This window comes from Bubalus bubalis, chromosome 2 (assembly GCF_019923935.1).
Source record: "Bubalus bubalis isolate 160015118507 breed Murrah chromosome 2, NDDB_SH_1, whole genome shotgun sequence".
NCBI lineage: Eukaryota > Metazoa > Chordata > Mammalia > Artiodactyla > Bovidae > Bubalus > Bubalus bubalis.
The window spans coordinates 42,769,453-42,792,222 of NC_059158.1; the positions used below are offsets into that span (position 1 = coordinate 42,769,453).

The 22,770-nt window shown below is 55.2% G+C and overlaps 1 protein-coding gene across 4 annotated transcripts in view; it reads right to left on the reverse strand.

Moving 5' to 3' along the window:
• The window catches only part of ANKS1A (ankyrin repeat and sterile alpha motif domain containing 1A), a 168,167-nt gene that overhangs the window by 8,902 nt on the left and 136,495 nt on the right, over positions 1–22,770 (reverse strand). For all 4 annotated transcript variants that reach the window (XM_025271296.3, XM_025271291.3, XM_025271285.3 and 1 more), the window contains 3 exons: positions 19,023–19,089; positions 13,991–14,097; positions 386–484 (listed from right to left, as the gene is read on the reverse strand). In XM_025271296.3, coding sequence (XP_025127081.1) covers positions 386–484; positions 13,991–14,097; positions 19,023–19,089 — 273 coding nt within the window. The remainder of the gene's footprint in view (positions 1–385; positions 485–13,990; positions 14,098–19,022; positions 19,090–22,770) is intronic.

Here is a 22,770-nt window from a genome sequence, read left to right on the forward strand (position 1 = left end):
TTGGCAGTAGAAGGGACCAGGGGACTCTGCGCCAGCAGAGCTGAAGAGAGGCTCAGGCCTACCGCCCACAGCCCCCCAAGCAAAGACCGCTTCCTGTGCTGCCCCACACCCCGGGCCTCGGGCCTCGGGCCTCAGGGAAGGCCTGGCCTCCAGGTGATGGGCCACGCCTGCGGGCACCAGGCTCCACACCAGACAACGTGTTCCTGAGGCTGGACTACATGTGCACTGTGCCTGGGGCTCTGCTGCCCTTGGAACGTGGCAAAGAGGTGAACAGGACACTGTGCTCCCTGTGGGGCTCCCAGGGTGGGGCAGACCCCTCTTGGTGGCCCCCAAACCCCAAAGCCCGCCCTGCCCCTTGCTGAGGCTGAGGCGCTGCGGGTGGTACCTTGGGCAGGGACCGTGCGGCCTGGAGCAGCTTCCGCCTGTGCTGCGCATCGCTGATGCCGATTTCCCGCAGGTCCTGATCTTCCATCACGTTAGGCCCCTGAGAGCAGAAAGGAGAACGTGAGGGCCTCCTGCGTGAGGCCGTGAGGCCAGCCTGTTATGGCCCCTTGCCAAGTTCTTCGCCCACCAGCACCATGAGGGTGTGAGCCCCGGGGCGCCCTGCGAGGCCAGGATGGGCTACACAGGGCCTCGTATAGCAGGAAGACAAAGCTGCCCGGCTGCCCACCTGTCCTGAGCGGCTCCAGGGCACGGACCTGGGCCACAGCAGGCAGCACACAGGCCCTCGCCCACCTGAGCCCATGTGCATTTACCTGGGGGGCAGATCTGACAACTCCCCAAGGTGATCGTATCCGACTCTTTGCAACCCCATGGACCCAGGTCTCCCACACTGCAGGCAGATTCTTTACCAGCTGAGCCCCAAGGGAGGCCCTTCCCCCAAGGTGAAGAACAGGATTAATTTCCAGGTTCCTTACAGATACAATTTTGTGATTTTAGGTTAAAACAGCCACCCTGGGTGGGTGGCAGGGGCAGGCACCCAAGGAGGAGAGGAGTCTCAAGGAGGAGAGGAGTCTCAAAGCGGAGACCGGCCTAGGAGAGGAGGGAGGGGCAGTGGAGGGCGACACGGAGGGTGGCTGGTGTGGGCCGCGTCCCTGCTGCGTGACAGGGATGAGGAGCTTTCACGTGCACTCGCCCACTTCAGGCTCACAACCTTGTGTTAGGTTCTGTTTGCATCCTCATTTTACAGAGAAGGAAACTGGGCACACAGAGGTCAGAAACACATCCGAAGTCACACATCTCGTGGTGGAGCTAGGATCTGAGAGGGTCTGACTGCACTCACCCTCCTAACCCCTATTGTGCTGTCTTTAGTTACTCACAGTGGTGTCACAAGATAGGGTTTTTTTCAGATTATGATACACGAAAAGTCATGCGTTCTGCCTGTCTCTCAGCTACAGAGCCCCAGCCCCCAGGAGCAACGGTTCCCACTTTCCTGGATATCCCTCCAGACCCCAGCTGGGCACCTACACACATGCACACTTTATTCCTGCATAAACACGATTCTTGACACACTGTTCGTAACTACTTAGTATATATAGGAGATCACTTTGCATCAGTGTATGGAGACCTGTCCTTTCTTTTAAAGCTGCATAATCATCCAGGGTCATGGATGATTATAAATTTATGAAACTGAATATTATACATTTTTACACCAGTTCTGTGTTGAAGGATGACTGCTTCCAATTTCTGCTTTTACAGGTGGTGCTGCACAAACCCCCTCTATGTGCATCGTTCTGTGGTGGTTATCAAGAAGAGAGATTGCTGCCAAACCATTCTCGAGAAAGAAGAACAAAGCTGGAGGTATCACTCCGTCTTCAGACCATACGACAAAATTGCAGTAATCAAAACAGTATGGCAATGGCACAAAAACAGACGCATAGATCAACGGGACAGAATACAGCACCCAGAAATAAAGCCACACGTACATGGTCACGTAATCTACGGCAAAGGAGGCAAGAATATACAGTGGGAAAAGACAGCCTCTTCAATAAATGGTCCAGAAAACTGGACAGCTACCTGCAAAATAATCAAAACTGTCGTTCCACTTTCTCACACCATATACAAAAATGAAACCTGAGTGGATTAAAGACTCAAATATAAGACCTGAAACCATAAAACTCCCAGAAGAAAACATAGGGAGTACACTCTGACATCAGACTTAGCTATATTTTTTAGATCTGTCTTCTCAAAGGAAACAAGCAAAAATAAACAAATTGGACTATATCAAACTGAAAAACTTTCAGACAGAAAGAAACTATCAACAAAATGAAAGGGCAATCTACTGAATGGGAGAAGATATTTGCAAACAATGTATCATATAAAGGTTGTTAATATCCAAAATATACAAAGAACTCATATAATCAATATTTAAAAAACCAAATAACCTGACTGGAAAATTTTCTATTCAGATCCTCTACTCATTTTTTAATGACATACAGATGACCGAGAGACACATGAAAAGATGCTCAACATCACTAATTGTTAGGAAAATGCAAATTAAAACCACAAGGAGATATATCACTTTACCCCCATCAGAATGGCTATTATCAAAAAGACAACAAAGAAGTACTGGCAAGGATGTGGAAAAAAGGGGACTCGCATGCACAGCTGGTGAGACTGTAAACAGGTGCATTGACAGATGAACAGTGTGGTCACACACACAGAGGAATACTACTCAGCCAAAAAAAAAGGAATGGGACTTCCCTGGTGGTTCAGCGGTTAAAAGAATTCGCCTGCAAATGCACACAGGGTTGATTCCTGGTCTGGGAAGACGCCACATGCCGCAGGGCAAGCAAGCCTGTGCGCCACAACTGGGGGCCTTGAACCGTGACTACTGCAGCCGGGTGCCCCACAGGCCGTACCCCACACGGAGAGAGTAGCCCCCTTTCCACAGCTGGAGAAGCCTGTGCACCACAACCACCAACCAGCACAGCCAAATACATGAAACCATGCTTTAAAAAAAGAATGACATCTTGGCATTTGTGACAGCGTGGACGGGTCCAGAGTGCATTATGCTGAAACAGACAAATACGGGTATGATCTCACTTATACATGGAATCTAAAAAATGAACAAGCAAACCAAAATGGAGAGAGACTCATAAAGCGGACGAACAGGTGGTTGCCAGAGGGGAATCAGGTGAGGTGGAGGGGAACGGGTAAAGGGGATTAAGAGGTACAGACTTCCAGTTACAGAATAAATAAGCCATGGGATATAACATACAGCCTAAGGAATATGGTCAGTAATACTGTAATAACTTCACGTGGTGATCATTTCAGAATGTACCAGGTGTCAAATCATTATGTAGTACACCTGAAACTAATATAATATCACATGTCAACTATGTTTCAGTTTTAAATTTTCAAAAAAGGGTATAAAAGAAGCTGCTTGGGCAAGGGTATGTGTGTTTAGAAGGCTGACAGACATCTGTACTCTCGTCAGTGCAGCTGTTTAGAAGTGGCTTCTCACTGCACGTCTTAACACAAGATCAGCCCGCTCGTAGGTGAGCTCAAGCATCCTTTCACGTTTTATCTGTCAAGTACATACACAGCACTTACTGCCCCCCTCCATGTGCGACATGCTTTGCACTTGCTGAACTACTGAGTAATGGGGACTACTGTTACCCCATTTTACAGCTCAGGGAGCTGAGGCCCAAAGAGCACCAGTGACCTGTGGGGCCGAGTTCAGCCCAACATTCGTGTCCGTGCAGCTCTGGGCTGGGTGCTGGGAGCAGCCACAGCTGCTGCTTCAGGAATCACTTTATCCTGCACTTGATCTGCAGGAACTCTTTACACAGTGAGGAAATTAACCCTTTACTATGAAGAGCTGGGCATGTGTCTTTCCTGTTTGTCACTGTCTCTGAACTGTTACGCTGGCTTTGTTCAGGCAGAACCTGTCTGCTTGCACTGGAACTTCCACTTTTCTCATGGAGCTTCTCTAAAGTTTTATCAGGCTTAGAAAATCCTTTCCAGGATTTTTAAAACAATTCTTCCACAGTTTTTCCCCTGTAACTTCACAGTTTCATTTTTTACAATCCAATCTTTAATCTACCTCAAATTTATTTTGACATAAGGTTTAAGGGTCCACTTAATATTTTTTTTCCAGGCAGCAGATGGTCTATTTCTTGAATGAGCTCTCTTTTCTCCACCAATCTGAAATGACTTCTGATGTGTCCTAAATTCCTGTTTCCAGGATTTTTTCTGGACTTTTTATTCTGTTGAGGTGGATATTATTTATGCCCGCTTTACAGAGAGAAGGTTAGTAAGTCGGGCCAGCTCATGCAGACCATTACCTGGTGGCTTCATCTGTGTGCCCAAGCTGCAGTGACTGCTGGTGAGGGAGCCTCCCGAGAGCCTGTGCCTGGTGACAGAAATCTGGCCTCACAGAGGACAGGCCGTAAGCAAGACAGCTCTGAAACCGGACTACTCTGCTCAGGCTGCAGGGCATACCCCTCTGCTGGGACCCTAGAGATCCCTGGGCCTGCAGAGTGTCCTCTGGGCCCTGGCACCACTCCAAGTCTGACCAGCTTCCAAGTCACCCCTGAATCCAAGAGTCGCCACGCCGAGTTCCTGTCGTTACTCTGGGCCCAAGTCTAGGGTATGCTGGTGGGGAAAAGCGGTGGGGGGAGAGGGGGCAGGCTTTCTGCGTGACGATGAGGACCCCTCAGCGAGGACCGGAGAGTGAGCCTCTGAGAGGGCAGCACCGCAGCGATGCTCTGAAAACCCACTGCAGCCCTGACGCTCCCTCAGAAGCCTTCACAAACATTTAGGGTGCCGCTAATACTGAACTGAGGCCTGACCACCAGGAAACTAGATCCAACTGGAGACAAGGCCGTCATGAACCAGACCTCCAGGCAAGAGAATGGGGGCGTATACAGCTTTGAGGAGAAAGAGGCAGATGTCCCAAACAAAGGACGTGATGGAAAATCGGAGCAAACAGCTGCCGGAGCACGCCCTGGGCACAGCGCAGGGTCCTGAGCTCCTAAACCTGCCATGTCTACATTCTGTGGGATTAGTTTGTGTGGTGGCTATCAGGCCCCCAAATCCTCAAAGACAGGAAACATTCTGGAAGTTACTCCACTCTCCTGGCTAAGGAAGAAACCTTTTCACAAGGAGGTTTATGGGGAATGGGGACCTCCTACTTTGTTCACCTCCTGCCACACTAATGCTGACCAAGAGCTGACTATATGCCAGTCCGCGTTCCAAGTTCCCAGTGAGTGAACAGTTAGGGAGCTAACCGAGCAGAACGGCTCACTGGCCTAGTAAGCATTTCAGTGAACAGAGATTTCCTGAGATTTTATTAGTTTCCAAGTCTAAGTGAAATCTGAAGCAGAACTGCAGACGCTTGGCTTGGTTAGGTTCCATCTCTAAGGGAGAGGGGACAGGCGGGAGCAGCATCCTGGCGCATCCTCCTGGAGAGGCATGTGCGTGCAGCGTGCCAGCCTGTGGAAAGGCAGGCTGGGAGATGGCACACCTGGGCTCTGTCCCCCTGCCCCACCAAGGCCAGTGTCAGCCCTGGCAGGACTTGACCTCTGCTCCAACAAAGGCCCGTGAGCTCTGAGGGAAGAGGGCCCGCTGGGCAGAGCTGCACGAGACTGGATTCCTCGGGAGGGGTTTTGTCCCTCAGCAGTGGTTCGAGACCCGCCACTTGGCCCGCCCCCTCCAGCCTAATTTCCATATTCTGTATGGCCTCTCTCTCTTCTCAATCATTCAGCCATTTCTCCTGCCAGGAGTCATTAAAAAAAAAAAACAAAAAAGGCTGAAACCTCCTCTCTTGGGGGAGAAAGAATGAGACCAAGCTACTGTCCCCAGCCTGACTGGGCCTCCGGGGAAAAGCCTGGCAATGATGCTCCTCCCCCTCCCCGCCCCACCCCAGTCTTTCTTGGGCCTCGAGGAACAGGGACGGTGGGAAGAGCTGTTCCAGAAGGATAAGTGTGCTGGGGTGAGGGGTCGGGGGCTTGCTTTGATGCACACAGAATGCAGATGAAGACCTCAGGAGCAGATTTCTCAAATTAGGGGAGGGGAAGATGGGAGGATGAGGGAAGAGCCGGCTGAGTGTGCTGAGCGGCTGACAGTCACCACACCCCTGGCTGTACTGATCTGTGGGGCCTGCCTGAGCCGCTAAGAAGGCTCCTTAACACCTGAGCAGCTAGGTCAGTGACCACATCATCGGGGCCCCTGGCCTCCTCCAGAGCCACTGGGCATCAAGGGGGTAGCTAAGCGCTTCCTTGGGCCCTGGCTGGTTCAATGTGATACTTATGCTTTCTCTGCCTTCCAGGACTTTGCAGATTTCCACTGGGCCCTGCTTCAATCTCTCCCTCATATTAAAGGAGAAAAAATTTTTTTCTAAGTAGAAAAGTTGTAAGTTTATTTTTGAAAATTCTGAAAATAAAAAAGTATAAAGAAAAATGTAAAAGCCACTTATAAATCCATTGCCTCTGGTGGGGGTGGGGGACTAAGCTTACCATTCAGGAGAAGTCTTTTCAGTGACAATATTTTGGCAAAATTGGGACTGTGGTCTATATATTATTTACTTAACCTGCCTTTTCACATGTTGACACGCTTGCACACTGAACCGTCTGCCATGGACCCCCAACGACTGCGCGCTCTCCAGGGCGCATTCGTCCCGAAACGTCACCCACCGCGTTACTGGCCACAGCAGCAGGGCTGTTGGGGGCACAGTCATCTGGGCGCAGGTCGCTGAGCACAGAACAGGACAGGTCCCTGGTCTGAGCCAGGACCACCTTCCTAGGCTGAGTGGCCACAGGCACGTGGTGGTGGGTGGGCTACGAGGGAGAGCGAGGAGAGCACACGTCTTCCCCAAACCACAGCCCCAGACCCAGGGAGCTCGGGGAGCAGGGGGCTGGCCCAGGGAGAGTGGGGAGGACCACTGGGAGAAGAGGAGGAAGCAAAGATGGACAGGGCTCTGCTGCTCACGTCTGTGGCCTACGAGTCTGAATAATGATGGAAAATAGAAGCCATGCTCCCTGAAGCATCATGTGTCCACTCATCCAGGGGTTGAGGGCTTCCTGTGCTCTACCCACTGGGCAAGGCAGCTGTGGTGTAAAAGAGTAAGACCTGGGTTCTGGGCTTCCCTGGTGGTCCAAGTAGTTGGGAATCCACCGTGCAGCGCGATCCCTGGTCCAGGAATGAAGATCTCACGTGCCGCAGACAAACTAAACCTGTGCGCCGCAACTCCTGAAGCCCACGCCCTAGAGGCCAAGCTCCACACGCGAAGCCACTGCAACGAGAGGCCCACACACTGAAACTCGAGAGGAGCCCCCTCTCACTGCTACTAGAAAAGCCCACACAGAGCAACAAGACCCAGTGCAGCCAAAGAAGAACTGGGTTCAAGTCCCTTACAAAGTCAGAACTCTATAAACAGGAACAAAGCCACCAGCCTGTGCAGGTTAAGTAATGAATTCCTGGCACTGAGCGCTGACCTGCTGGCAGGAACCAGCACTCCGCAGCTCTTCCTGTGTGCACCTGTTCGCCGCTGCCTGGCCTCACCGGCCCCTGCCTTCCTGGGGTGTGGTCACAAGACTTCCCAGACTGACACCGTCCCCAGCTCATGGGTGCCCTACAAAAAGCTCGCCATCCTCGGCAGCAGGAGCAGCTCAGCCTTGACCCCCATTCCACCCTGCCCAGCCCTGTCCTCAGCTGGAGACACAGAACACCAAGGGTGACCAGGAGCAACCAGTTCTAAGATGAGGACGAAGCGCAAAAGCTACCAGCTCCTAGATCCGGAGGCCAGAGGCCATCTCCCCCGGTCAGTCTCGGGGGAGGGCTGTCAGGGATGGCTCTCCTCCCTGGTGGAGGGAAGCCACACCCCTGATGGCCCTGTTCTCCCAGGAAGGCCCCCGGGGCCCCCCTTCTCTCTGATCCAGGCGCAGTCTCCTCCTGCCCATCTGCTGCCCATCGCCCCTGAATGTCTGCCTTGCCAAGGCTTTATCTGATGTCAAGATGCCATAAGCACTTCAAGTCACCACTGCAGACCCAGGTCAGTGAGAGTCAAGGGGCCTGGATCCAAGACCACCCAAAGCAGACTTCACCTCGTGTGTCTGAAGACAAAGCTGATCTCTGCTTCCGCCACCTTCCCACCTCATGTTCTCACACTCGGCCATTGAAAGTCTCAGTGGCTGCTCTGGGTGACCACAGCTAATGCTGTGCTGTCTTCAGAGCTTACGTGCAGAAAGAAGGAGGAAGCAGTCAAATGAGATTCTGTGGGACAGGGATGGGGCGGGGGTACAGAGTAACCTGCCTGAAATCATGCAAGGGACCTGGAGGAAACCCAGATCTCCTGACTCCCAGCTGCTTCTCAGGGCAGGTGATTAGGCCCCATGTTTTCTCCTAAGCTTTTCCCTGTCCAGTTTCCTCAACTATGGCCTCAGCCAGCTGCCCGAGGCCCTGGAGCTTCCCTGAGGGTGGAGGTCCCCAGGGCCTGAGCCCCACCAGCTCCTACCCCAGCCTCTTGTAGACTGGCTCTGACAGAGTGCGGACAGAATGGTCTGCGGCCCAGACGGCGCCTCACGCTGGCTGAGCCTGCTGGCTCCACCTGTGGTCCAGCCATGGCATCTGCCTGGGAGAGGGGGCTGCCGGGCACCAGAGTGCGAGGCGAGGGTATTGCTCTGGGCCCAGGAGACCTGGCTTCTGCTTGAGGAGCAGCCTTGAGCAAGCGACACTCCCGGGGTCCTGGGTGTGCTGTCCACGGAGCCTGGGAGTCGAGACGGGCCTCAGGGACACCTGAGTCATAGCTGATGTCTGCCAGGGACACACGGGCCCTACTGCTCTGCCCGCTGCACTCCTGCACATGCACCCTGGGGGTCGACTAGCCGAACAGAGAGACGTGCTGAGATGCCAGACACAGCCCCCAGCAGCTGCTCACCCCGAGATCCCGGACCTGGAAGCTACAGGACAGGATGTGTTCACCACTCCAACTCCATCCTCAGGGCACTTGGTTAAATTAACAGACATGAAGACAGCTCTCAAATTCCACTATGAAGGGGACGGGAGAGGCCAGTGCCACACGGGGGCATGCAGAGCTGGATACTAAGTGACTCCAACTGCTGGCCCTCTGGGTAATTCTGGGGGAGCAAGAGAGCACAAGCGCTGGGAAGGGGCCCAAAGGGAACCTGGCTCTGGTCTCAAGGCTCAAGGGCTCTGCCAAGACAAGGAAGCAGCAGCCCCTGGGATACCGAGGAGCTAAGTTCTTAAGTGACCACAGAACTGAGTTAGCACAGGAGGCAGGATCCACACTTGTCTAAGAATATTCCTTCCAAAGGAGTAAGCTCCGGGAGTTGGTGATGGACAGGGAGGCCTGCCTGCTGCAGTCCATGGTGTCGCAGAGTCGGACAGGACTGAGCAACTGAACTGAACTGAACGGATTCCTTCCAAAGCCTTAGCTCCATACCCCTCCAATGACCCAGGTGAGGAAACTCTCCCTCTTGGGCCCTGCTACACACGGGGGCACAGAAACGTCCCCGCCCCAGAGCCATCAGCTCCCCAAGCGCTGGCTGGAGAGATGGCGAGGCGGGGAGGCAGCCTGACAGCAGGGCAGGGAGAGGCAAAGGCAGGGACGTCAGAGGGGATGAAGAGCCGTGGGGGGAGCCTGGGCGGGAACCCAAGGGCACAGCCTGGCTTCTGGGGTGAACAGTGAGGCTGATCCGGGGGTACAGCAAGAAGAGGGGCTCAAGGGTCTGGGAACCTGGCTGGGAAGCTTCACAGAAGCCAGTACAGAAGGAGCCCCTGGCCAAGTTCGTGCCTTGAGCACTCACAGGGGCTGGTCCTGCTCACCTGCCATCTCTCCCCTACATGTGGCACCATCTAGCACATCAGGAAAACACGGGCAGAGGGGAGAAATAAACCAACAGGAGGCGCACGAGGCCGCCCCAGCACTGCCCCGGAGAGGCACAGGCCTGCCTCTCAGCCTCCGTTTCCAGCCCAGCCTGAGCTGCTGCTGACTCCTTCCCGTTTTCTGCTTGTCCAAACTCCCAGCCTCGATCAGTTGCCACGTGCCCACTCCCCACTCCACCATGCTGTCCAGTGGGCATCTTGACTCCCCGGTGCCCTGCCTGGCAAAGGCATAACCACAGGATCCCGCCCCCTATACCCAGAACTCAGAGATCGTGGGGGCCCCCCAGAGAGTGGCTTTTGAGGCCCCTCAACATCAGGCCCAGCCCCCCTCACTGCCCTCTGGGTCCTGCCCGTTTCTGCCCTCAAGCTGGCCTCGAGCCCACCACAGACAGTGGGGGCCTCTCCCTAGAGCCTTTCCAGCTCTTGCAGCCTCTACAAAACCCCAGGACGGCATGGGGAATGTAGGGGTTCAAAGTCAGACAGCTCTGGGTGAGCATCCCGGCTCTGCCACTTCCTGGCAGTGCCTCCACCCTCTGGGCCCAGGGCCCTGTTTGTAACTTGATGGGCACCCGCCTCAGGGCTGGGCGCCAGCTTGGTGCCCGGCAGGCAGTGAACCCTGGGTGAGCGAGGCATCTCCTCCGTGCCCAGCACTTAGTACTCGCCGCTGTTACCAGTGCTGTGTGTGCGTGTTCTCCCAGCTAGAATCAAATTCGTTAGGATGCCTACAGCATCAGCTTAGCTGATTTCAGAGCCGTTCCTTGTAGGAAACGCAGAAAATCTATTTCACTCTCAAAAAGGAAACAAAGCCATAATCCCCCTGAGATAACGAACAGTAGAATACATTTTTGGCTTACTCCCTGCACTTCGATATGCTTCCTATTTTGAAAATTAAGAACATGTTGCACACGGATTTTTGTGTCTCAGTTTCTTCACTCAGCACTCCAAGGTGAATGTTCCTGCACGTCAGACAGTCCTGAGAACCTTTCTAAACGTCCACCCGACCCCGCAGAAGGAGCGCCGCCACTGACTCCACGACACTCCAGTGAGGGGACGTCAGGCCGAGTTCCAGATACCGGACCTGCAGCAGCCCGCTTGAGCTGCACACTCGCCAACCACCGATTACCTTCTTTCTGTGCTGATTAAATGCATTTCCTCCCTTCTCTGAAAAAGCCCATTTCCTGTGGACAAGATTTGTGGTTGAGACAAATGGAACTGGCTACGATGCACGAGCCAGCGTGGTGGGCGGGCCGGCAGACGTGTCAGCAGGACTTCCCGCCCTGGCTCCTGGGTCAGAGTCAGCCCTGTCACCCTGGGGGCGCCTGGCAGCGCTTGCCCCTGCCCCGTGCGGGCGAGGGAGTGTGAATCAAGTTCAAACTGCAGCACTCACTCATCCGGCTCAGGTCTCACATCACAGGAGGAAGAGCCAAGAGAAGCTTGGACAAGACAGGACCCAGGAGGCCGTGACGGAGGTCTTCCATTTGCTCACGGCCTAAGTGCGCTCTGCATGGCCCCCAAAAGTAAGCCTGGGCCCAGGGACAGAAGCCACAAGGAGACAGGTTTGGCTCAATATGAAGAAGGGTCTAAACCAGCCTGAGCGATGTAGAGCATGAAGGGGCTGTGCCTTTGCAAGGGGGAGGGCCCATCACTGGGAACAGGGCAGAGCTCATCTGGAAGGACCTCGGGCACAGAGGGGACGATGAGACCACGTGGTGTTAAGGTCCCCTCTACCCTGAGAGGGAGCTGGGTGACTCTCGCAAATGCCCTAGACTCCTCCCACAACTCAGAGGACCCCGTCACAGGGAGATTCCATAGCAGCCCTCGGTCTCAGACGTTTCTACTACATCTAGAGCCTGGCTGGCTTCCTGGAAGCCACTTGTGAATCTTGCAGAAGAGTCTCCAGGGCATTTCACAACGAAGGGAAACATTTACAACCTACTGAAAACCAAACCACACAGGGATAACGTCACCAGCTAACGCGGTGTAAGTTATACCATATGCAACAAGGGAATGTTTCTAAACAAAACACTCCCTTCTTACGTGTTCTCTTCCTCTCTTTTCTGTTATGAAAGCTTAATTAGCCTTGCAGCCCATCTGGCAACTTACATGCAATTACCCAGGATGCTGTGCACGGCCACTCAGGCCACTGAAGGCCTGAGAAGCGATGTGCTAGACTGAGGCGCAATCAGCCTTCCTGCCTTCCAGCCACCCCTCCGGAACTGAGGACAGAGGGGAATGGCTCGCACCCAGGGCAGCAGGAGGGGCCTGGAAGGCCCTGGAAGAACTGAGCTGTGGGCCTCCCTCAATGAACCCCTTCCCAAAGAGAACAGGTGCATTCTGACAGAGGCCCCGCATCGTGCGTGGATGCCTGGCCCAGGGCCAGACTTCTTCCCCAGGTGCCCACCCAGCTATTTTCTGGTCGGAGTACAAGAAGGGGCAGAGAAGCAGTTTTAAAGGAGTTTTTATACTCAAGGAATGGGAACCTTAGCCTTTCCAGACCAGTAGGAGGAGGGGTGAGAAGTCAGGAGCTCAGCCTCTCAGATCCCCCAGCGCAGGCAGGGGACACCCACGGCAACCCTTCCTCGCCCACCTGATAGCCAGTCTGAGGAAGGGCTGTGCTCAGAGGCGGAAGGCCCCTCACCGGCCGGCACCGAGGGCCCGGTGCCCTCACTCACTGGCTGAACACTCACCTCTGTTTTGGGTTTGCTGGCCTTCCCCAAGGAACCTGGTAAGTCAGGGATTAGGTTATAAGAACCACAAATATACTCAGTTCAAGTTTAAAAAAAAAAAAAAGCTATTTAAAACCTAGTATTTTTAAAAGCTGAAAAATAACTGGCCTCAAGTTGGCTTGGGAAGGGTGGCTTGCAGCAGCCTTCGCTGTCTGCCCTGGGACGCAGACAACCTGGTGGGGTGAGCTGTCCCAGTCAGGGTGCCCCGCGGTGCCTTGGGCCAGCTCCCTGGGTGGCCCACTACTTGGGAGGTGCCCAATGCCACCCCGTCAGTGAGAGCCCCACAGAGACCCACTCTGGACAGTAAAGGGCAGGGGGAGCCCTGGGTCCACTGACCACCACCCTCAATCACAGCGACTGAGGGGGCTGCGTGGTCAGGGATCTGCTTCAGGGAGCGGAGGCACCTCAGTGTCCACTCGGGACTGCACCCTGGAAATCGTGAGAGGCAGAACAGGCCCACCAGGAAGGAAGGAACCTCAAACCAGCTCCCTACACAGCTCGGGCCAGAAGGCGACTTCAAGCATCTAAAAGGCACCACTCCCACTCCCCTCAGCCACCAGTGAGAAACAGGCCGTGTGCGTGGCAGCAAAGCAGGACCCTCGGACCCAGAGTGCCAGGCTTGTGTCCTACCCTCCCCAGTTCCCAGAGACGTGAGTGTGAGCAAGACACTCCACTGCTCTGGATCTGGAAAACGAAGACGGAGATGTGAGTGCACATCTCAGGGCTGCTGGGAGAGTCAGTGAGCACCTCCCCGCACCTAGAGTGCTAACAGGATGCGTCAGCTCTGTCCCCACCACTGCGCTCGACGCGGGGGAGGGCTTCCCGAGGAGATTCAGGCATGGGCACCCTGCCCACAGCTGCTTCTTGGACCTATACAGGGAGCCCTGGGTCTGGACCCAGGGTCTGGGTGGGCCCCTGCTCCACAGAGAGGACACTTGGGTTTTTCTTTCTTTCTGAACTGTTGTGCTTTGCAAGAAGAAGAGTGTGAAGTTACGCCTCAGTAAAGCAGCCGATCCTTCCCACCCCCACTCAGCCTCCCATCTGGACCACCCATGAGGCCACCAGCCCACTACCAGCCTTCCTGCCAGAGACCTTCTGACTTCAGTGACCACAGGCTTGACAGTAAAGTTTTGGGGAACAAAGGGAGCTTCTGGCATCTGGCTGGGATCTGAGACCCAGGATCTAAGAGGGAGACAGGAGCGGACCAAGGGATGTGTCAGGGACACTACTTCTCCGATGTGAACTTGCAAAGAGTTCTCCCGACAGGGTGTGCCCAGAGCAGTGCTGACAGTGCAGCGCCACAGCCGGCTCTCAGCCGCATGGCTCCTCTTCCTGGGACACAGGTCTACGTACAGTTTCCACCTCCAGCGGGGCCTGGGGTGCGGGAGCCGTCTCCCCCAGGGCTGGGCACTCACCAGGAAGCGGACATCGTCGAAGCCGTTGAGAAGCAGCCTGCTCTCATACTGCTGCAGCCCCACGGCCTCCAGCCACTCCCCGACGCTCTGTTCCAGCGGCCGCGCACCTGACGAGAGAGGAATCGGCAGACGCTTGAAAAGGGAGAAACCATTGAGGCGGTAGCAGCGGCACTCGGAGGAAGACAGATGGCACTGCCACACCATCGTCATTACCACGGAGCAGCCACACTTGGGACCGGAGGCAGGCGAGCGCCGGGCCCACGGCCCCTCCTCCGCGGGTGGCGCAAGGGCACCGGACGGCCGCCGCCCACTCCCACGCCCCCCCAGGGTCTGGCGGCCCGGGGGCCGGGGGAGCTGAGCCCCTAGGCTCTCCGGGTCGGCGCTCGTCCGCCTGCACGCAGGAATTTCACAAAGTCCGTCCCCACGGGCCCCAGAAGGGGCGGGGGACGAGGGACCAGTCCCACGACCTTGCAGCCCAGGCCAGTCAGGGGCGAGCGCGCCTCTTCATGCAGCGGAGGGACACAGGCACAGCGAGGGCTCCGCGCCCGGCCCCGGGCAGCCAGCGCATGCAGCCCAAGCAGCAGGACCCCGGCCCGCGGAGAAAGGAGACTTTTACTTGTCTTCCCCCAGCAGTCCCGGAACAAGCAAACCATGGCCACTAGGCTTTCGTGCGCAGAGGCTCAGGGCGGCACGGGCCGGGCGGGCGCATGGGCGAGGGCTGGGGGCCGGGACCCCACTACACTCCGGCCGCCGGGGAGCGGGGCGTCTCCCGGGGCAGGTCGCTGTCCGCGGGGCTGCCTTCCCGGGCGGGGCTGGGCGGCGGGGGTTGGGCGTTCATCTTCCTCTTCCGACGGTGGCTGTTCCCGTGACTAGCCTGCTCGGGTGGAAAGCAGGCGGGCAGATCCAGTTCTCAGCTAAAGAAGACAAAACCCAGCCCAACAGAACAGAGAAAGGCAGCGGTCCTCTATCATCTGAGTGGCGCGAGCCTATTTCCCGTTCGGCACTGCTCTGTCTCTGGCCGAGTGATAAAGGCGGCAGCTGTCTTCCCAGCGTCTCCGGGGCTTGCCCCTCTCCTCTGAGGATGAATATGAAAGGGAGGACCTCATTTGCTCTGATCCTCGGTAGGACCGGGAGCCTGCCAGTGCAGGGGGGAAAAAAGTTCAGCCCTTCCTGGAAGACCTTGGATGCTCTGAGCTGATCACCTTAACCCCATCTACTTCTCCGGTTCTCATGGGCAAGAAGAGATGAAAGAAGGAAAAAGGAGAACCAACTACAAAAACATCACCTCCGGAGAAGTCTTGACGCGGTGAAAGTCATTCTGGTGTTCCCAGCACTTTCTGCCCTGTGGGCAGGCCAAGTGGCTTGGTTTAGGTAGGAGACCCTGGTGACCCACTGTCCCAGGCTCCCCCTCCTCTGTCCTCTGCAGAACAGATGGCGGTCAGGGCCCTGGCGGCCGGCCTCCCGATGCACGGTAGCAGCTCTGCGAGATGCTGAGTCTGGGGGCGGCCTGGGCCCCCCTGCCCCGGAGCGGGGCCGTCTGCTCCAGGAACCTCGGCAGCAGGCTTCTGAGTGCCTGTGAAATCAAGTGTCCCCCGGCCGCTGATTCATTCCTGCTCGTAATCCCCTGGCCAGGCAGCCGTAGTCCCGCCTGCTGCTGGTGGCTGTGCGCGCGTCCAGAACCGCAGCAGAATGCTTTGTCTAAAGGCTCCAGGGCTCCACGCTGCCTGCTGTCAGCTCTACAGTCCTTGCTCACTCTCGTTACGTCTGGCCCTTCCCCTCCTCCCCTCCCCTCCCCCGCCCTTCCACGCTCAGGAAAATACATCAGGGATCGGACATCGCAGCAGAAGCTGCTGCTGCTGCCACCAAGGGAGGAGACAGCAGCAACCAGCACGGGAGCAAAAGGACGGATTCTCCAACAGATCCTCCAGTATCGGCTGTTGGCCAATGTGCACATGTACGAAAGCCAGAGACGGCCGAACTCTACCTCCAGCTCCAGGGGCTGCAGACAGCTGATCAGGGAGAACAGAGAAGGAACGTCCTACAGTTTTGGCCGATAGTTTCTAGGACAGCCAGACAGGGGACAGAGGAGTGACACTCTCCTGAGGGCACAGCCCTCGAGGTGAAGTCACCCCCCGACCCCATCATTTCAGGACTGACTGTGCCTCTCTGCCAAGAAGATAAGCCACGAGGTATCACAAAAACAGGTGACACAATAAGGACAGGACAACATTGTTCTCAGGTGAGTGCACCAATCAACGTAGGAAGTGACTTCTCTCCAGGCTGTGAGAACCCAGCAGGGAAGCGCCAGGCCCCCAGCAGGCTGGTCAAAATCAGGGGAGGAGGACACGGCCGGGGACACCAAGGACAAGTGGAAACTGGGACCAAACCTCCAGTCCAGCCGCGGAGACCCAAACCCGGGGACCACACGCCACCCTCTAAAACGTGCTGGGAGACACCTGCCCCCCAGCAGGCTGGCCCGCTGCTCTCCCGGGACACAGGGCCCCTGGAGCAGCCCGCGTTCAACACCTACTCAACCACTGAAACAGCTGATGGCAGCAAAAGAAAGTCAAGCGTTTTCTTTCACTGGCTGGACAGCACAGGCCCTTGGTGAAAGCAGCCAGAGTGGGCTGGACCGGGGAAGGCCCGCCCTCCCTGGATTCCTGACAGCGGGACAAGCTGGCAAACAGGCCCGTCGGGATACAGGTCACCAGCTCCAGTGCCAGCCACTCAGGCCCACGGCCCAAAATAAGAGTGAGATTCAAGCACCATCTTGGGGTCTTGGCTTTCAGGACACGATCCTCTGCAAAACCAGTCACAGCGGGCAACGCCCTGCTTAGCTAAGGGCTGCCTGCCTGTGAGTCTGCTCTTCCTCCTGGGATGGCGACCCCTGAGCCCAGGTCTCCTCTCCTAGATCCAGAAACCAAGGACGGTTTGGAATCTGACAGTGATCATTCAAAATGAACAAGAAATCTACTTGGGGCTTAGCTGAAGGCTGGTGCTCCCTGAGGTCCTGGGGAAAGTCCCCTCTGACACATCAGACAGAGGTTACGGGCAGGCCAGAGCCCCACTCCACCCTTCACAGTCTGGCCACCCCACAGACACTGCAGGCTGGGACTCTGCAGTGCGGGTGGACGCACCCTCTGCTCAGGTGGCCACCTTTGTGTACTCACCCTCACCTTTCCTAAGCTGGGGTCTGGAGGATGCTACTCAGTGCTACTAAAAACACTGTGTGTTGGCAGCCAGAAACCTAGGTGGGTAGCTGGACCATCTCTCACCATTCACGTGGGTTCATGGGGCGTGAGATTTGGAGGGTGGGGCACACAGGGCAAGGAAAGGGTTCACTGTCACCAAGTCTAAGAAGAAGGACTCTTCCAAAAGAGTGTTTTCCAGAAGGGCTGTCACGTCTCCCAGTTAACCAAAGCCAAGAGGTAATGGCCTGCTTCTGCGCCAACCTCTCGAGCACACACAACTGATGTAAGCTCCTCAGACGCAGAGGGGCACAGGGAAGCGGAGACCGGCCTCAACTGAACTGACTGCAGCCAACCCATCCCCGCTGCCCCTAGAGAACAGCTTTGAAAATGGCCACAGTGTCTGTCTCGGTCCTAAACATTATCCCCAATAAACACTTGCTCCTGGCAAAGCCTGCAAACCACAATTAAGCTCCCCAGACTGTATCTATTAAAGTGCCATGAAACAGAGCCACAAACTCTTAGCCAGAAGAGCCACGTGTGCAGACCTCTCGCATAATCCATGACTGGTAAAGATGGATCCAACCCAATCGGGCCTTCTCTGCTAGAGCCCAGGGAAACAGGGCTGCTGAACAGAGGGTGGCTCGAGGAACCCAGTGGATTTCCCAGTATGAGGAAGTAATTGTTTCATGGACAGAAACAAGCACCGTTTTACCTCAAGTATTTGTATGTATTACTTAACTTTAACAAATGAAAAGAGGTTAAGTATGATTATCCAAATGTCGTCGATAGGAAACTGTGGGCTCACAGGGAGTGAGCACCTCGCCCTGGACACACGTGCATGTAGAATCAGGCTTTGAGACAGGGCCGAGGCTGCCCACAAGGCCCGTGGCCTCAGCAGCAGCTTCCTCGCTGAGGTTCACGCTTGCCCCGTCGTCCACCGGACTTCCTGCCAGGGCCAGGGGCTCATGCGGGAACAGCCCATTCCACTCTGGGCTCACAGGGCAGTCTTGGAAACAGCCTCCCGACTGAACAAGGAAGCCGCCCCTTAAGTGCAGAGGGAGCCTTCCCTGATGACGGGAAGAGGCCAGCTCCTCAGCTGCTGTCCACCCAGGTGCCCTGGTGGCAAGAGGGCCTTCAGAGGCTTAAGGGGAGGGTGTGAGAGGTGCTCTGAGAGGCACCGTAAGAATGTCACCTCACCTGAGCAAGCTGCGTAACCATAATTCTATCACCAAGGAAAACAGCTCAGGTAGGGCCTCCACAGTGCCTTTGTTTCAAACAAAGGCAGGTAGAGCTCACCTGCAGGGCTTTGAAATGAAAAGAATACCCCAAGTAACAGTGCTCTGAAGTGAACATGATGCATAAATGGAAAAATGGAGAAACAGACACGAGGAGGGAACAGCAAATCCAGCCCTTCCAGGCGATCAGGTGAAGAGCCCACGCCAGGGCACTGCCACCGTCATGGGTCAGGAGGGCCCGAGCCACGTTCCCGGGGAGACGCAGAGCCGCCCGGGAGGCTGGGGCCAACTCAAGGAGCAGCCCCCGTGAGCCAACCAGAGAAAGCCCACGTTCAGGAAAATAACAGTGACAGTTGTTCCCTTTTTAAAACGGAGCTTCCTCACAGACAGCCTAAGATGCCTCTGTCCACCTTCCCCTCCTCTATGCAAAAGGAGTCATGGCTCCTAAAATCACAGCTGGGTGGGCGGTGTAGATGTGAGCGTGACGTGGTCTGGGCTGACCTCTCTCACCCCTAAATGTCTGTCCTCTGGGTCAGAGAAATGTCTGAGCCAGAAGGGAGCGAGAGGGCTGCGTCCCGCGGGGGAAATGGCTGCGTGGTACGGTACCTGAGATCCTCTGCTGTTCCTGAGAAAAGTCGATCCCTTCTCCAATAGAGCTCATGATCTTCTCAATCTGAGACGGAAGAGAAAGGAACAAGACAGGCTGTGAGGCTCAAGTCAGACACTGCCAGCTCACCAGCAGCGCGTGCAGGGGCAGGCCTCCAGGACTCTTCCAGATGATCACGGTCCAGCACTGACCTGCGAGGTTTCAGAGCTCACACTCAGGTCAAAAAAAAGCTCTTCTCTGGCCCCTGCCCCCGAGGGTCTAAAGACGTGCTCTGAAGGGAGTGAATGGGTAACAATCGGGGCTCAGCTGCTGGAAATGCCCAAAAGCCTCCCTTCCGAGGCAATTTATACATCACTTCCCCCACCCTCCAGCCTTTCCAGACCCAGTGGAGACTGCGTGGAGGGTGCGAGATCAGGCCAGGGCAGGCGCCCTCCACTGCTGCTGCTAGAATCTAAATTTCATGAGGACAGAGGCTGCGCCAGCTCTGTTCTGGGCTGTACCCACCGCACCTGGAGCAGGGCCTGGCAATTCGTAAGCACCTCATAGATAATTGCTACTGTGTGACCACCAGCTCTGAGGTGTGGGGACATTTTCTAGAGCTCAGACCAGCAGAGCCCTGGAATGGGCATGTAACCCTGAACGGAGGAGCTTTTGCTCCCTGGAGGTGGGCAGTCCTGCACACAGCTCCACACTGGGGGTAGAAGAGGGCAGACATTTGTCCTTCCCCTGGACCACAGCACACAGAGCTGGTCTCTGAGTAGCCAGGTGTCTCCAGCATCGCCCCTCCCCGCCACGTGGACCACCTGTCCCAGCCATCTGGCTTTGGTCACCCGGAGCTAGATCCAAGCCCCCTGCTCCGGGAAACCTGGCCGGGGCAGGACCAGGCGGGGGCAGGAGGAGGAGCCCCCCCACCCCCACCCCCCGCCACTGCCGCCCCCAGCATAGTGTGATAATGAGCTCATTCACTGCTCTTTTTCTAAAGAAAGGAAAAAAAAGAACTTCTGTACCAGGACGTGGATGCTTTTTCCTCTAAGTGCAAGTAAGGAGCCTTAGGTCTGACAGTCAGAAAAATAACAACTTTCCAGCCAGCCTCCAGCTGGCACACAAAGGCAGTACATTTGAGCCTGGCTGAACAACACAGGATAAACACCTCCTCTACCCGGCAGCCACGGCACAGGAAGGTCTTCTCCTCCACCACAGAAACGCCTGCTGGCTCAGGCAGGCACGCCCTGACTGTTTGTTAATGCACACGTGAACTCCAGGCCCCAGCTCTGCAAAAGCAGAGGAAACACTTCTCACCGGGGCGGCAAACCTCATCGACTGGGCAGCCCAGAGGCTGGCATGGGAAGCAGGTCTGCTGTGCCCCTCCAAGAGAAGGCCCCTCCCACTCAGCCCTCCCCAGAGCACCCCTTTCTCTGGCCCTGCCCATTTCAAGTGCATTTGGCTTAAGACCCGGCTCTCGGTAGATGCTCAATAAAAAGTTAGCTTGCTCCCCACTCCCCTTCTGTTGTCCACAGCGCTCTGATCTAGTAAAGTTTTAAAACATATTTTTACTTATTTTTGTACAAGTAATACTTTGCATGATTCAAAATTCAAAAGATGCAAAAGGTTATTCAGAGAAAGGCCTCTTTCTGACCGATGTCTCCGAGCTGCCTATAGTTCTTTTCCCTAGAGGCAACCAGCATAACCTGCTTCTCAAGCATCTCTTAGGTCTATTTGCAAGTAAGCAATTATGTGGATGTACTCCACACCACCCCCCAACTCTGACAGAGATGTTCCAAGTGTGCTGCTCTGGATCTCGGTTTTTCCACTTAATAATTCCACATTTTGGAATTCTTGCCACAGTTCACAAAGAACAATTTTTTTGTCTTTTAAACGGAGGCGATATAGTCAGCCAGTGTTCACCTGTCTTCGAAGAGGGGGCACGCGTGTGGCATTCCCGATCGTCTCTCTTTCTAAACAGTGCTACAATGAATACTGCTCCACATACACCTTTGAACCCAAGCACGTCTGTCAAGTAGTTCCTAGTTATTTCCTGAGACTTCTTCCAGACACAGAATCTGGAGTTAGCAGCAGGGAGCTCACAGGTCATACAGTCCCGGCTCCCACACCACTTTAGTCTAACGGGACTAAAGACCTCCCAGGGAGGGGGCCCTGGCTAACTCTCCCAGTCAGTTTGCCCTATTTGCAGAAAGCACCAAGTTATAGAACATTTGTCTTTCTACAGATTTAAACTTTTTTCCCTGATGTCACCTGCTCTTCCATAGAAAACACTTTGGGATATGTGGAGACAGCTCTTGCCTTCCAGATAAACCGCTCTCCAATTCCCAGGCCACAAGGCCCGACCTGGCGTTGAATGACACACTGGTCATTACAGTGCAGAACCTCACACCTGAGCAAAGAGCAGGCACTGAACAGAGATCTGCTGAGGTGCCTTCTGTTTCCTTTTCTGCATTTATAGGAGAAAAGTAGGCTGCTAAGGTGAGGAAACTTCCTTACAAGTAAGTGCATTTACTTGTTGGGTGTTGGGTCCTTATCTCTGGAATGGGCCTACCAGCCGGGATCCCTGAGGGGGTGAATGTGGGAGGACCACCACAGCAAACACCAGGAGGGATGGAATCCAGAGTGTTCTATCTGCCCTTCTACCCACCAGGCCCAGCTCATGGTGAGAGGGGCAACTGACTGATGAAAAAAGCCCAGTGTCCACTTAGTTAATGCCAACAATGAAAAGCCATTTTCCCAAGGCCACATGGTCAGGGTGGGAAAAGCTCAAGTGGAAGGTGACTCCAACGTGTCTTTTGAAATAAAGTCAAGTCACCTGCATTATATATTTCATGACTGTCATATAATCAATCACCTAACACCAAAGCCCCGACTGGCCTGTAGAGTCAGTGTCTCCTGGTTGCCCAGTTCATGACATTCTGCCAAAGTCCCTTTTGAAGTCAGGAAGAGCAGAGCTGGACACCTCTCTGCTCGGCTTCCTCCTGCAGGCCCCAGGGGTTGCCCTCAGGACAACTGTAAGTGGCCAGGAAGAATCTGGCCTTCCCAGCTGCTGGGCGCTTCGGTCCGCAGCAGGTGCACAGGGCGCTCTCAGGGCCGTGCCATCCAACCTAGAAAGTGCATTTTGTTTTCTGTGAACTGTGGCAGCTGAGGCCAGCTGCGAAGATTCTAGTTTACAGAGGATCTGAGAGTTCTCCCAACAACTTGCAGCCCAGGAACCCTTCCAGCCTTGGTGAGCGCGCAGGGCAAGGAGGGAAGTGGCCATGACGTCCATGCGGGCAGAGACTGGCACAGCCCTGCCCAGGCCCTCAGCCCGGGCTGTGGAGGCTGGAGGAGCCGGACTTCATCACCTCCCCCTGCCACAGCCCCGGGGCCCCAGGACCAGCAAAGGGGTAATGTGGTCATTTCTGGACAAAGAGGAGCAGCCACAGAAGACAGATACTGCTCTGATCCTCACACTTGGGGGTAGTTTAACTATTTAGGCTTGAGTTAAGAAACAATCTGATTAGGCTGTTTTCCCAGAAACATTCTGCACCTCGGGGGAATGTTGGGGGAAGAGGCTGGCAGAATAGAACGGAACAGTCCAACATTCTCTGGTTTTTTATTGCTTAGGATCCGTGACGTTTTTGGAGAGAGGTGGGAAATGGCCACGCTTTAATAGTGCACTTCATGTCAACTCTATAAAGAGCTTGTATTTGTGTTTAGTAAAGCCTGAAAGTTATCACCATAATGGACTCATCTATTCTA